Here is a 14,982-nt window from a genome sequence, read left to right on the forward strand (position 1 = left end):
CATGAATGTTACGTGAGATGTTTTCTGTACCTCCCAATGGTATTGCTAAAATTAATTTGTAAAAGAGCTCTATTTAGTTGGTTTAAAGATAAGTGCTTGTAAGAATTGGGCATTAAGCAAGGAGAGCACACACAGGTGGGGGAGAGGAGCAGAGGGTGAAGGAGAGAAAGAGGGAGAGAGAGAGAGAGAGAGAGAGAGAGAGAGAGAGAGAGAGAGAGAGAATTCCAAGCAGGCTCCACGCCCAGTGCACAGCCCAACTTAGGGCTCAATCCCACAACATTGGGACCATGACCTGAGCCAAAATCAAGAGTCAGATGTTCAACTGACTGAGCCATCCAGGCGCCCCAAGAATTGAGCATTCTAAAACTCAAAGATAGAAACTAACCCAATGTTTTACAAGTTCACATGATCTTGTATTAGGTATTTAATTAGGTCTTAATTAGATCTTTAATTAGGTATTAAAGCTTATTAATTTAAGGTTGTTGGTTTAATCAAATGGATATGTCTTTAGAATTTCTGCATTAAATGTAAAACTTTTATTCTATGTTTACTGAAATTCAAATAAGTTCATGTTATCTCCATTGCAAAATTTGTCAGGAAAGGGGGGAAAAAACCCTTAGAACTCTAATGCCTCATGAATTTTATGGGTAATCTAAGAACAAACAGATGTAATTCAAGGAAAGCAAGACTGTTTATTTAAAAAGGAAAAACTTAGATCAAAATCTGAATGTAAAAAGGAAAGCCTGTATGTTTGTGAGAAGGGAATCTTCGTTAAGAAATTTTGTGTGCGGTTAGGACTACGGTTGTGGAGATTAATGTGTAAAAAAGTTTATTAGGGAGTGACCAACGCCTGGAGAAGGGAGAGTAAGAGAGCAAGATTAGGCAGAAGTTGAATGATCATACAATATCAACACAAGACTCCATTGATTCTCTGAGGAGTTCCAAAAGTTGGATTACCCTTCAGAATCACTCTAAATTAGGGCAAAAGGGCTGGACTTTTATAAGTCATTGTTTGCGACAACCTGGGAAGAGGGTATGCCTTGGCAAGGCAGCTGTCTTCAGTTAAGGTGACCCCTCATGGCATGTGAGAGTTGAGGACTGTTGGCCACGATCTCTACAGCTGAGAGTCCTTTATTCCTGATGGGGATTCTGGTCAGCACATCACAGCTCCCACCACAAAAACTCAGATCCATGCAGCACCCTGGATGTCCTTGTCTCAAAATGTATGTATCAACATGGGAGATGCTAGGGAGGAAAAAGGAAGGACTGATTTACTTATTCTTAAAAATTCACCTTGTTGAAATAAATGAGTCTTAATATGGAAGTACACCAGTATAAGATTGGAATTTGGTTTTTCTTTGTTAAAATGTCAGTTTTCTTAGATCTATGTTGTAAACAAAGATCTTTGTAAACAAAGATTATTCTATATCTTTAACCGGCCTGGAAAAAATTTCTGTTTTGTTTTTAAAGTTGAATTTTTTCAACGTTAAGCTAAATTTTAACAACTATGTAATCCTCTGCATTTTCCTTTCTTATTGCCACCTTATGGCATAATAAGATTTCCAATCTTATTGCCACCTTGGCTAAATAGATAATTATTATAATTATTAAGTTTTAAAATGATCTATAATCTTATTTAGACACATGCTTTAAAACCTTCTGATATTTCAAACTTCCCAAAATTCAACTTCTAAATGAAGTCTTTTTGACAAGTTAGGCTTATTTGATAGGTCACATCATAGGGGAAGCATTGTCAAATAAGTGATGATAAACTTCCTTAGGCCCTATTATATGTTTGAGTGCTAGAGCTGTTTGAGAGATTATATAAAATTTCTAACCTTTTGATATGACATTATAGAAGGACATATCAAAAGTTCCAGAATCAGATAAAAAAAAAAATAACACTACTCAACCCATATTCTTGCTGTGCTTATTCAGGGGCAAGAGTGGGGATAGTCATTTATGTACTCTATAGCAGGAACAGTAAACTACAGCTCTCGGGCTAAATGCAACCCAACACCAGTTTTTTAAATGAAGTTTATTGGAACAGAGCTACACCTATTCATTTATGCCCATGGTTCTCAAGTACTTCACAAGTACAATCTTGACCCCCAGGGCACCTCTAGCAATATTGGGAGATGTTTTTGGTTGTTACAATGGGTGGGGGGACTATTGGCATCTAGTTACTGGCATTTTGTGGCCAGAGATACTGCTAAACCCACTACAGTGCATAGGACAGCTTCCCAAAACAAAGCATCTGGCCCCAAATATCAGAAGAGCCAAGGTTGAGATATTCTGATGTATGTATTTCTTTAGATGTTTTTACACTAAAATGGTAGAGTTGAGTGGTTCTGGCAGAGCTCATATGGCCCACAATGTCTAACATATTTAATATCTGGCTCTTTATAAAAGCTTGCCAATTCTCTACAAGAAACCATAAAATATACTTAAGTATCCCTTGTAATAGTAGGTTATCTATCAATTCTGGAAAGCTTCCTTTAATATTATTTCTTGTAGAAATGAGCCAGGCAGTTATTTTTATCTATGCCTCTTCTAGCCATATAAAGGGCTATAGTAAAAAGTTATACTATATTTTAGTCTGATTATTTAAGAGATACTTAAAAGTGATTCTCAAAAGCCAATCCAAGTTATCAGTAACTTGCCACGATGAACCTTCCATTGGCCCATAATGAAATGAGAAAAATAAGGACAAATTTGGGGGATTTTCATAAGGCTAACTTAATTCAATGTTAAGGGCTATTCCTACTGAATATCCCTCCTACATTTTAAAATATTAAAATGCCCTTTCTTTTCTGAAACGATGTTGATGACAGGTAGTTTCTTTAATATGGCAAAACTGATAGTGGTAACACCGCATCAAGTCATTAAAAAAAATCATTGCTTCTTGAAACCAAAAAGTCAAAAAGCCTCTGATTTAGAGGCTTTTGCTCCATTAGGAGGAGTCTTTGATGTTGCACATATGTCACATATCACTGCTGAAGGTATTTCTTAAATGTGTTTTGCAATGTCTAATAAGTGATGAACTACAGCTGAAGGCTTTTCCACATTCATTACAATCATAAGGTTTTTCTCCAGTATGAATTCTCTGATGTTTAGCAAAGGATGAATCATGCCTAAAGGCTTTCCCACAATGACTGCATTCATAAGGCTTCACTCCCGTGTGGACTCTCTGATGAATAGAAAGATGAATTCTCTGGCTAAAGGCTTTCCCACATTCCTTACATTTATATGGTCTTTCCCCAGTATGAGTTCTCTGGTGTTGAGTTAGGTATGTGCTATGGCTGAAGGTTTTATTGCATACATTACAAATGTAGGGTTTCACACCAGTATGAATAATCTCATGTTGCCTAAGGTGTCTAATCTGGAAAAATGCTTTTCCACAGTCTTTGCATGTAAAAGGTTTCTCTCTAACATGAGTTCTCAGATGCTGGATCAGCCCAATGCTCTGGCTGAATGCTTTCTCACATACCCCACATTCGTAGGGCTTCTCCCCAGTATGAATTCTAACATGTTGAGTAAGAGATGATGGGTGTCTGAAGGTTTTTCCACATTCCTTACATTCATAGGGTTTCTCACCAGTATGGATTCTCTGATGTGGAATAAGGGATGAACTTTGGCTAAAAGCTTTTCCACATTCTTTACATCGGAAAGGTTTCTCTCCAGTATGAATTCTCATGTGTTCTGTAAGGTGAATGAGCTGTTTGAAGATTTTTTCGCAAATATTACATTCAAAGGTTTTCAATCTGGTATAACTCCTTGAATGATTAATCAAATCTAAATTGTATCTACTTCGCTTTCTAGATACACCATATTTATGGTCTTTTTTTCTCGGAGAAATTTCTGGTCCCGGAATAACTTTTGAGCTCACATTAATACTTTTCTCAAATCTATTAGATTCTCGGCCTCTTTCCTGAGTGAGTACTTTGTGGATCAAGGGGATTTGCCCCTCACCCATTCCTTGGTTTTCCTGGTGGTTTTCTAACTGATCACATTTGGAGATTCTTCCCAATGTGGAATATAAGGTGCTTCCTCTTGTGGACTGTTCCTTCATTAGGCCATGGTGTAATTCTTCCCAAGAAGTATCATTCTTTACGGCTGACTCCTTGGTTTCTGCTTTACTCTCCAAGTCTGAAAGAAATCCCAAAATACAAATGACCCATATTCAGTGTACTTTAAAAAATAAGTGGCCATAGTGAGAATAGGAGGGGGGAAAATGAACATGTACTAGGCATAGAAACCTTGGACTATCTTCAAATGTAATTCTGCCCCCTAGAGAGCTAATATAAAAGGAAATGAAGAAATCAAAGGAAAGAAGCTGTTAGGGTATGTGAGGGGACTTTAAGGAACTGGGAGGAGTTCATCCATGTGAATTCGAGGAAGTGCACTAAGAAGAGAGCATTGTTGTAAGGGCAAATATCAAGAGATAAGATTAAGGAACACAGTATTCTAGCACCATATCATCTCAAGCCCGTATTTCTATGACAAAATTGTCCCTATTAAAAAAAGTTTTTTTCAAGTATTAATCCATACTTTCTACATATTAAAACGTTAAATAATCTAGGAACTCATTCACTAAAGAGGGATAGCCTCTCTCAATTTCATCCCCATTCCCTCTACTCTCTTAGGATTTTGGAAAGCATCCATTCAGACATTCCCAACAATATGTATATGTGAATGTGTGTATTTATGTATGGTCATAAATATACATTTGCACAAAAAAGGGATCATAGTATACATATAGCTCTGCATCTGTTTTTTTTTTCTGCATCTGTTTTTTTTTAAGTATTTTTTAAGTTTATTTATTTTAAGAGAGAGAGAGCCGAGGAGGGGCAGAGAGAAAGAGAGAAGAGAATCGCAAGCAGGCTCTGTGCTGTCAGTGCAGAGCCCAACATGTGTCCCAAAACCATGAACCATCAGATAATGACCTGAGCCAAAACCAAGGGTCAGACGCTTAACCAACTGAGCTACCTAGGTGCATCTGTTTTGTATTTTAACTCAACTTTATCTTGTAGGCTCCCTCCCATCTCTGTACATTTAGATTAATCTCATTATTTAAAAAAAAAAAGTTTATTTATGTTGAGAGAAAGAGTGAGTGTGAGCAGGGAGAGGGGTAGAGAGAGAGGGAGAGAGAGAATCCCAAGCAGGCTCCGTGCTGTCAGCGCACAGCCTGACATGGGGCTCAATGTCATGAACCATGAGATCATGACCTGAGCCGAAATCAAGAGTCAGACACTTAACCAACTGAGCCACCCACGAACCCCTATCTTATTCTTTTTAACAAGTGCAATACATACCACTGCATTGATATTGATATTCCATTGATGGACATATCATAACTTGACTCTTCTCTACTGAAAAATATTTAGGTTGTCTCCAGTTTCTCATGTTACCATCATGCATACATTTGCGTACACTCCTGTCAATATTTCATAGGCTTTACTAAAGAGGAATTATTGGGTTCTGGGTATGTGTGCTCTCGGTAAACATGGGTGCCCTTCCCTACAAGTTCACTGGATCTTTATCAATCTTCATAATTTTTGCCTGTATCTGTACATAAGAGGTGAAAAATGGGCTTCTTATTTGTAACACATTATTAGCTATACTGTAAAATCTTAAAGGACAGAGACTATATGGACTATGCATGGTATACATGGGACAGTTTGGGGTGAAGGAAATTCTCTTTCTATTCGCTTCCATCCATTTGGACCCTGCCATCCTAAAGCACCAATATTTCCTGTCTACAACAAACTCTTATTCCCCAGGATTTCTAACCTCACCTTAGTAACAGCACATACAAAGTGCTCAGGAATAGCTGGGTAAATTTTGGAGTGGACTTAGAAAGCCAGCAGAGATGTTGACATCACTTATTACAGGGGATAAAGAGTTACTTAACTTTTCTTTTCAGGGTAAGAACAAAATAAATGTCACATTTCAAGAGGTCAACTCTGATAGTAACATGCAAAATGATTCAGAAAAATAATAAAATATCAACAAATACAACTAAAAATCAGAGTAACAGGCATGAGATGATGGGAACTTGGCTTAGCACTGCATCAGCACATATGAAGAGGAGAAGTGGATCTAGCAGGTACTATCAGAGAAGAAACCATGAGGAATGAGGGAAGAACTGAGAGTAGAAAAACATAACGCATTCTTGCTGATATCATGATTTCTGGTCTTTGAGAATGAAAGAATAGGAGGAGTCAGGATGAGAAATTTGGGAGAGAAAATGGTTTCTGTTTTTGAATGTATTGGGCTTGAAGTGACGACAGTGCATCTAGACAGAGATGTCCTAAATACCAGGGATATGTGGGAATCGATAAAAATAGGGAGAATACAGGTCTCAAGGGACAACTGAAACCATCACAACGCATTTGTGGACATTTGTGCAGCTACAGAATAGCAGCGTGCAAGACAGAGACCCCTCAGGGATTGCAGCAGGAATTGCCGGATATGCACCAAATCTGTTCTTCCCATTTTTGGACACACACCTACATCTTCCTTGATTTGGATTTCAGCGAAGTGACAAAGGTTTCTCCTGTAAGTGAACCAGAGTGAAAGTCATGTGAACCACTCCAGGAGGCTGCCCCGTAAAAACCTCCTAGATGTGGGATGCCTGAGTGTTTCAGTCTGTTAAGCCTCTGACTTTGGCTCAGATCATGATCTCACAGCTCGTGAGTTCGAGCCCCAGGTCAGGCTCTGTGCTGACAGCTCAGAGCCTGGAGCCTACTTCGGATTCTGTCTCCCCCTCGCTCTGCTCGTGCCCCGCTCACGCTCTGTCTCTCTCTCCTTCAAAAATAAATAAACATTGGGGCGCCTGGGTGGCTCAGTTGGTTAAGCGTCCGACTTCAGCTCAGGTCACAATCTCGCGGTCCGCGAGTTCGAGCCCCGCATCGGGCTCTGGGCTGATGGCTCAGAGCCTGGAGCTTGCTTCCAATTCTGTGTCTCCCTCTCTCTCTGCCCCTCCCCCGTTCATGCTGTGTCTCTCTCTGTCTCAAAAAAAAAATAAACGTTAAAAAAAAAAAAATTAAATAAATAAATAAATAAACATTAAATTAAAAAAAAAAAAAAACCATCCCAGATGAGCTCCTTGTGTGCCCTCGTTCTGCTGCTGGCTATACTTAGATGATGAGGAGGCCCTAGCGAATGACAGAGCCACCATGTAGAAGAAATCTCAATCCCAGATGCGTGAGGTGGAAAAGAACTGTCCATTGAACTAAACAGTTCCCCCAGACCAGCGTACAAGCAAGATTTCTGGCTATTCTGTTCGAGCCACATTTTAGAGTCTATTTGCTATAGTAGTGTAGCCTGTCCTAACAGAAGTGGAAACGATGTATCTGCATTAGAAAAGATATTGATGAGGGCAGCTGGGTGGCTCAGTCGGTTAAACATCCGACTTCGGCTCAGGTCATGATCTCATGGTTTGTGGGTTCAAACCCCACATCAGGCTCTGTGCTGACAGCTCGGAGCCTAGATCCTGCTTCGGATTCTGTGTCTCCCTCTCTCTCTGCCCCTCCCCTGCTTGTACTCTGTCTCTCTTTCTCTCTCTCAAAAATAAACATAAAAAAAAAAAAAAAAAAGGATATTGATGAGAAGCATTGAAAAAGCAGTAAGAGATATGTAGGAGATAAAAACTGTGGAGGAAAGGTAGCAAGGTCTAGAAACCTAATGCTGCCATGTAGAATCGTGCCATAAGAACACAAAATGTGGAGTCAGAAGGATTGGAATTCAAATACTGGGGGCGCCTGGGTGGCGCAGTCGCTTAAGCGTCCGACTTCAGCCAGGTCACGATCTCGCGGTCCGTGAGTTCGAGCCCCGCGTCAGGCTCTGGGCTGATGGCTCGGAGCCTGGAGCCTGTTTCCGATTCTGTGTCTCCCTTTCTCTCTGCCCCTCCCCCGTTCATGCTCTGTCTCTCTCTGTCCCAAAAATAAATAAAAAACGTTGAAAAAAAAAATTAAAAAAAAAAAAAACAAATACTGACTCCACCGACCAGTAGCTAAGTGATGCTGGACAAATTTCTTAACCTATGAGCCTTCTTTTCCTCCTCTGTAAGATGGGGCTAATGTATGCACAGGACTCACAGAGGCCAGCCTGATGAAAAGCTGTCATTATTACTGTTCTTAGATGAAGAAGGTTGTTAAAAGCTATCTGATTTGGTCAGAAGGAATTCTGTGGTGATTTTTCACAGAGGCATAAGTTATCTGAAATAAAAATCTAAATTACACAAGTTAAAAAGAGAATCAGAATTGAAGCTATGATCACAGAATAAGATTTAGGAAGAAGTTTTAACCAGAACCATGAAAGAGTAAAATCCATAATAAAATTACATAGGAATCCGGTGAAGAGTGCTGTACTTAATGAGGGGAGATCCACGAATACCTGAATGTACAGGAGAAAGAAGCTATCATCAGGGCAAGGTTTGAAATGCTGGAGAAAACAAGAAAATCATGCAACTGGGTCAGGAGAATTAGTTAAGGAAACTAACCCTGATAAGAAAGGCATCTCTTTTCCTCTGACTCCAGAGAAACTAACAAGAAAAGGCAAGTTCAGGAAAGGGGTAACAGGGTGGTAATCAGGTTTCAGGTCAGGTCCCATCCAGATGGCATGGGCTTCCCCACAATCTGGAGAAGGCTTCAAGTGGAGCTTTCTAGCAAACATGACAAAAGACCCCAACTGCCTTGCTCTTACCTGAACGTGGACCTCCTGAAACCTCTCTCTCGATCAGCCATGGCTCTTCTCCTTTCTCCAACTGGGAAATCACACCAGGTTTGGAGAGCTGATATCCTGCTCATGAAGAAGAAAAGACTGCATGTGCTGAGGTCATCCAAAGAATTTAAAGACAGTTTTTTGGTATTCAGGCCTGCTGAAGGGTAGAGTAGAAAGACCAGGGCAGAAAAGACCACAGCAATGCTGACTTGCTATTGAGAAGGAACTAGAAAACTCCAACACAACCCAGAGCCCAAGCTAACACTTCGGTTAGAAATAAAGATTTTTTTCCAAAAGGCAGGTTCTAGTTATAAGGGGAACTCATCCTTACCCACTGAGACCAGGTTCCCATAGTTCTCCAGCATCACCTCCCGGTATAGACTCCGGTGAGCAGGGGCCAGTTGTCCCCACTCCTCCTGGGTGAAGTCCACAGATATGTCCTTGAAGGTCAACAGTTCCTAGAACATCAAGTATGTCCCTTTTCAGCCAGAGTTTGGGAGGTTGTTCTAACACTGTCTACATGCTAAGAGATTCTATCTGAATTTTCCTGGATACTCTTGAAAACTGGTTGGCTGATTCTCTGCTACACGTTACAACACAATGCACAAAGCGTGTAAGCTGTCTTTTATAACTTACAATTTGGCTAAAGGAGAAATACTCATGAAATATTAAAGAAGGTCTCAGAACAGTGTATAATAATTTAGATTAAGGACAATAAAGATCAGGAATATTTGAAGAAGGTGAGAGTTGAAAAGAGGCCAAGGCCACAAGAGAAGCCAGGGACCTTTGTTGGGCTGAAAGAATTTGTTAAAACAAGAACATTTCAGCATGGGTAATATACCCTTAACTGAGTACTTCGGTTAGTAAGAAAAGTATGTGAGAACAGGTTTCTGTAGGGAGCATGAATTCTGCCTACTAAAGGAAGATCCCTTGACCAAAGCAGACACTGTGTGGTGAAGTACAAGAGCCTGTCATGTATGATCTACAAAATTAAATAACCATTTTGTAATTATTTTAAAAAATATTACCAAATGCAAAGAGCACCCAGAAGCCAGAAGGCTGAGATAAAAACACATTCCTTATGTATGGAGACAATTCTAATGCTTTTTTTTTTTAAATTTTTTAACGTTTATTCATTTTTGAGAGACAGAGACAGAGCATGAGCGGGGGAGGGGCAGAGAGAGGGAGACACAGAATCTGAAGCAGGCTCCAGGCTCCGAGTTGTCAGCACAGAGCCAGACGCGGGGCTCGAACCCGTGAACGGCGAGATCATGACCTGAGCCGAAGTCAGATGCTTAACCGACTGAGCCACCCAGGCGCCCCTCTAATGCTTTTTATATATTGTAAATAATTCTGGAAGGCACTTGAGGCCTATTGGGCTGACAACAGCATCCACGTGAGAAAACTGAATTTGAGGAATGTTAAGGATATGGGATTAAACCCTGTGCCATGTTATCTTGGAAGCTAAGAGCATGCCACTACAAAACTCTTCTGGTTTCTAGGAAGATCTCCTTCTATATTGATTTTCTCTGATTACTGTAGAATTTTCTTGAGTTTCCCTACGCTTCTGGGGTTTGGTAGCACAGAGCTCTGCCCATTGCCAGTGCCGCTGGTTTTCTGATTAGCTCGTTTACGATACACAGAAACTATTAAACTGCTCTTGGAAGTTTTCCTTCCTTTTCCAGTCAGCCTATTTAGTTTGTGCCCTTTGTGACCTGCCAGCAACTTCTCATTTCCCTTTTCATCTACAATTCTGCTCCAAAACATGACCAGAAATCATCTTTTAAAGCTCATTAGTGAAGTGTATACATCTCCAAGAATATCAGAACTGCATTCTATTAATTTTCAAATGTTGCTTAAAATGTTTTACAATGTTTGTCTTTCCCCCAGATGACATCTGTGAGGTTTCAGGGCAAGAACTATATTACATACTTTCACACACACACAAACACACGCCAGCACAAGTTTTAAATGTGTTGGATAAATGGCCAGAGGTTTGCTTGAAATAAGAAGGTTCCCGAGGAAGGTTACTACCGGTGGGACAATCACCTGTGAAATCAATCAGTGTGGCCTGATTTAGAACAGGCTAAGAAAATCCAATCCAGCAAGCTGAGTCAAAGAAAATCAAAGTCCAGGGCTCAAACAATTTTAAGAAAGTGACAGGAAACTCCAACCCACCTGGGATTCTACTGTCAGTGGCCTAGAGGTCACTTCATCCTCGAAACTTTCTCCCTGGGTCTCATCAGCATCCTTAGAGAGCAAAACTGAGGAAGGAAAAGAGGCATGAGGTTTGCATCTCCCAGACCTAGAAAAATGGCTTGCAGACCAGACCTCCTGAATATGGCTCCTCTCTTAAAACATTCACAGAGAGGGAGATTAGAGCATTTCAGAGCAGACCGGAGACTCCTTAATGAAAAGGATCTAAGGTGCACTGCTTTGGGCATTAATACTTCCCAATGGGCAATGTTGGTCCGTTAGCACAGATCTACCGGCCACTCCTCTGTTCAAAAATCCTCAAAGCTTCCCCACTGACAAGAAAGAAAAATCCGAACACTTTACCGTGGATTTCAAGATCCTCCACAACCAGTCCGTCACTGCTTCTCTCCTTCTTTATCCATGATCTCCTTCTAAACATCCTCCTTCAACCACTGGACACACCCACCCACATAATCCCAGTCACCATTCTTTGAACATACCTGCATAGTACCCACCTCAGTATTTTCCCAAGTCCTACTCAGTGAAAACCTGAGATATCCTTCTGGATCAGTTCAAGTGAAGTTTTCTCAAACACTCTTAATGAGAAGAAAGCTTCCTCTTCTCTGTATTCTTCCAAAGCTTATTTTTATCTCTATTCTGTTATCTATCTCAGACTGCCTATCATATTTATTTGTATAATTATCTCCCTCAATTGAATATTAGCATGAGTATATGGGTAGAAAGTTTTTTTATTTCCGTCTGGCTCATTTTTTCCCATCTCCTAAAGCGTTAAGCGTAACACCCTGCCAGGTTGCTAGAATTCCAACCTGAATTTGAAGTATTAAAACCTGGCTGAATTTGAGGTATTAAAAATATGAACTAGGAACTGAGGTACATGAATTGTTGTCCTTGTATTTTTCCCCAACTTTTCATCATGAATATTGAACATGCATATATCCACCACCTGTATTCAGTGATTGTTAACATTTGCCATATTTGCTTCATCTATATTTTTTTCTGAACCACTTCAAAGTTGCAGACATCATGATACTTTGTCCCTAAATACCTCAAATAAGGATCTTCTCCTGCATAACCACAATACCATTTATCACACCTAAGCAAATTAACAATAATTCTGTATTCACGGGAACCTGGGTGGCTCAGTTGGTTAAATGTCAGACTCTTGATTTTGGCTCGGGTCATGATATCCCAGTTCGTGAGTCTGAGCCCTACATCACGCTCTGTGCTGACAGTGCACAGCCTGCTTGAGATTCTCTCTCTCTCTTTCTCTGTCTGCCCCTCCCCTGCACATGCACGCAATCTCTCAAAAATAAATAAACACTTGAAAACAATAATTCCATATTCAGATTTCCTCAGATCTTCTCAAACTGTCTTTTATTCTGGATTTCTTCTCAACCCAGGAGCCAACCAAGGTTCACACATTCAAAGCGGTTATCTTTAGTCTCTCTAGAATAGTACTCCCCTGCCTTTTTAAATTTTTATTTATTTTTGAGAGACAGAAAGAACATGAGCAGGAGAGGGGCAGAGAGAAGGAGACACAGAATCTGAAGCAGGCTCCAGGCTTCGAGTTGTCAGCACAAGCCAGACGTGGGGCTCAAACCCGTGAACCGTGAGATCATTACCTGAGCCGAAGTCAGATGATCTACCAACTGAACCACCCAGGTGCCACACTTCCCCTTTTTTCATGGCACTGGCTTCTTATGAGACCAACACAGTCTGACTGTGCTAGGGTTTACCTTATTTCTCTGTTCCCTGTATTTTCTTTAAACCAGAAGTTCAGCCTTTAAGCTCAATTTAGGATCAGATGAAACATTTTGGCAGGAATTCCTCATGGGTGATACCATGTGCTTTATAATACATTACCCAGAAGGTACAAAATGTGAGGTTATCCCATCATTGTCACACTTGATTAAGACAGTGGCCACCACATATCGCCATCGGAAAAACGTGCTCTTTCCTTGGCTTTTAGCAATTTGTGGGGGCAATACTTTGGCACCCTGTGAATACCCTGTTCCTCATCAACTTTTCAATTACTTCATTTATAGTAATATAGTCTATCGTTCCTTCCACTTCTTTATCGGCAGATATTTTCTGTAAAAAGCTTTCCCTCAACAAACGGAAATGATCTTTTAAAAAGCAAGATGAATGTATTCTTCACTCTGATAATAATTTATTTTCAAGGTAAGGAATCAGTGTAGGAATCACCACCAGTGTTGGCAAGTAAGTTTTTCCCCTTTCTCTATTTTAAGTGCCATCATGAACTTACGGAATTTTATTTATTCAAAGTGTTACAATCAATCTGGATATTTAAACAGTCCTAAGTTTGTCCAAACTTGCCATCCTGCTGACATGCATCTTTGCACTCGTCCTTGCTTTCTAGCGCGAGACACTCCAGGCTCACCTGGTACTTTCCCTGCTGCCTTTTACTTCTGGCCTAGCCACCAAGTGCCTAGACTGGTCTCTCAGTTGATTCAAATTTCCTCACTGTAAAATACAGAAAATCAGGCAAGTCTTCCCTGCCCCACACGCCCATGGGGGAAATGAAAAGAGGTAACATACACAGTCATGACACTTACATACTGGTTTCAGGTTGAAATGACCATTACTGAAAACGCAGGCCAGGAGCCATAATCAAGAACCCCAGAAATCTTTTCCCCAATTGCCTACCCAAGGGGTGCTTTAGCTCAGGTGTCTACCTTCCTTCTCAAACTAGATGCTGCTGCTTTTCCTCCTTCCCGCCAGTCTATTCTCACCTTCTCCTTCAAACATCTTAGTCACGTCCTCCCACAGGGATGCCCCCTCGGTGGCCTTCTTTGGATGGCGCAACTTCACCCAGGTGCTGGCCTCCATGGGCAGGGTGATCAGGAGCTGCTGTAGCATGATGACTTCAGCACTCCTTTCTAGGGCTCTCTGCCTCAGCCCACGAGGCAGAAGGTCCTATCTGGACCTGTCCACTTTTGATAAAGACACTGCTGGAAACTCGGGCTTCACAGTTGTGCTGGAGTCCTCTACTCTCAGGAACCAGGGGGAACATACAGTACCAAAATCCAGAATCTGGACCTTTTCATGTCCAAGTTCACAAGGAACATCCCATCTGGAGCTCCGTCTGTCTCCTCAGCAGGCAGCTGTTTGGCTCCAGGTGTTTTCTACGCAACCACCGCTACGGTCCCCTGATGATGCTGGATAGAAAACATTAGAGTCAAAAAAAAAAAAAAGAAAAGAAAACATTAGAGTCAGCAAAAGGATCTACAGTGCTCAGTCGCACGGTCAGAATTCTAGAACTTAACGCCAATCATCAAAAAATTTTTACAAAAGGTATATGGAGACGGTGGATATACACAGCCCACGCGGTCCAAGCCACTGTGCTGGTGTCACGAAGCACAAAGAGACGAATAAAACCCAATTTACTATGGTTAAATTAGCCTTGAGATTTGGAATCACAAAGGAGCTGGGTTTGAATCCCACCGGCTCCTTCTCTTGGCTGTGGCAAATCACGGATGCCTTCCAACCCCGTCCCTTCCTCCCAGAACCGAGAGGCTAAACCTTTCTCCAGGCCCGGACCTCGCTGCCTTTGTCCGAGCGCGACCCCGGGCTCCTGGGCACATCACGCGCCACGGGGAACCTCGGGCGGTGTCTCGCCGGCGCCTCCCGAGGTCCCCGCCCCAGACCCCGCACCGCTCCCGCTCACCCCGCTCGCTGGCTCGCCCGGCTCGCCCCTGCCCTCTCGCCCGGCCGGCGGCTCCCTACGTAGCGCCGAGATGCCTCCGCGTAGCGCAGCCCTGGCCGATGCGCCTGCGCGGCAGCGGCCTCCGCGCGTGGTTCCCAGCGTCCTCCGGGGCAGCCTCCCGCTCGCGGCGCCTCCCGAGATGCTCGCCCGGCGGCCCCGTCACTGTGGGTTCCCTGCGGCCCGGGGTCCCAACCCCGGGGAAAGCAGCCCCGCTTCTGCGGCGGGAGCCGGAGCCGGTGCTCTTGTCCCCAACCCCCACTCCAAACTACCCGTCTCCCCTCTGCCGGGAAGAGGCACGTGAATGTTTCCAT

The 14,982-nt window shown here is 42.0% G+C and overlaps 1 protein-coding gene across 3 annotated transcripts; it reads right to left on the bottom strand.

Moving 5' to 3' along the window:
• Positions 1-2,018: 2,018 nt before the first annotated feature.
• On the bottom strand, positions 2,019-14,763 carry ZFP69B (ZFP69 zinc finger protein B). 3 transcript variants are annotated; one of them, XM_019429114.2, is made up of 6 exons: positions 14,633-14,760; positions 13,698-14,123; positions 10,906-10,991; positions 9,059-9,185; positions 8,710-8,805; positions 2,019-4,149 (listed from the first exon to the last, which is right to left on the bottom strand). In XM_019429114.2, exons 2-6 carry the CDS (start codon positions 13,822-13,824, stop codon positions 2,984-2,986), a joined length of 1,602 nt encoding a protein of 533 aa, XP_019284659.1. In that variant the 5' UTR covers positions 13,825-14,123; positions 14,633-14,760; the 3' UTR covers positions 2,019-2,983. The 3 variants fall into 3 exon arrangements, with proteins under 3 accessions (XP_019284659.1, XP_019284660.1, XP_019284662.1); XM_019429115.2 differs by lacking the exon at positions 8,710-8,805 and having other exon boundaries at positions 14,633-14,763; XM_019429117.2 differs by lacking the exons at positions 10,906-10,991; positions 14,633-14,760 and having other exon boundaries at positions 13,698-13,805.
• Between the last annotated feature and the right edge of the window lie 219 nt (positions 14,764-14,982).

Source organism: Panthera pardus, unplaced genomic scaffold, assembly GCF_024362965.1.
Source record: "Panthera pardus isolate Hobbes unplaced genomic scaffold, ASM2436296v1 HiC_scaffold_11, whole genome shotgun sequence".
Taxonomy (NCBI): Eukaryota; Metazoa; Chordata; class Mammalia; order Carnivora; family Felidae; genus Panthera; species Panthera pardus.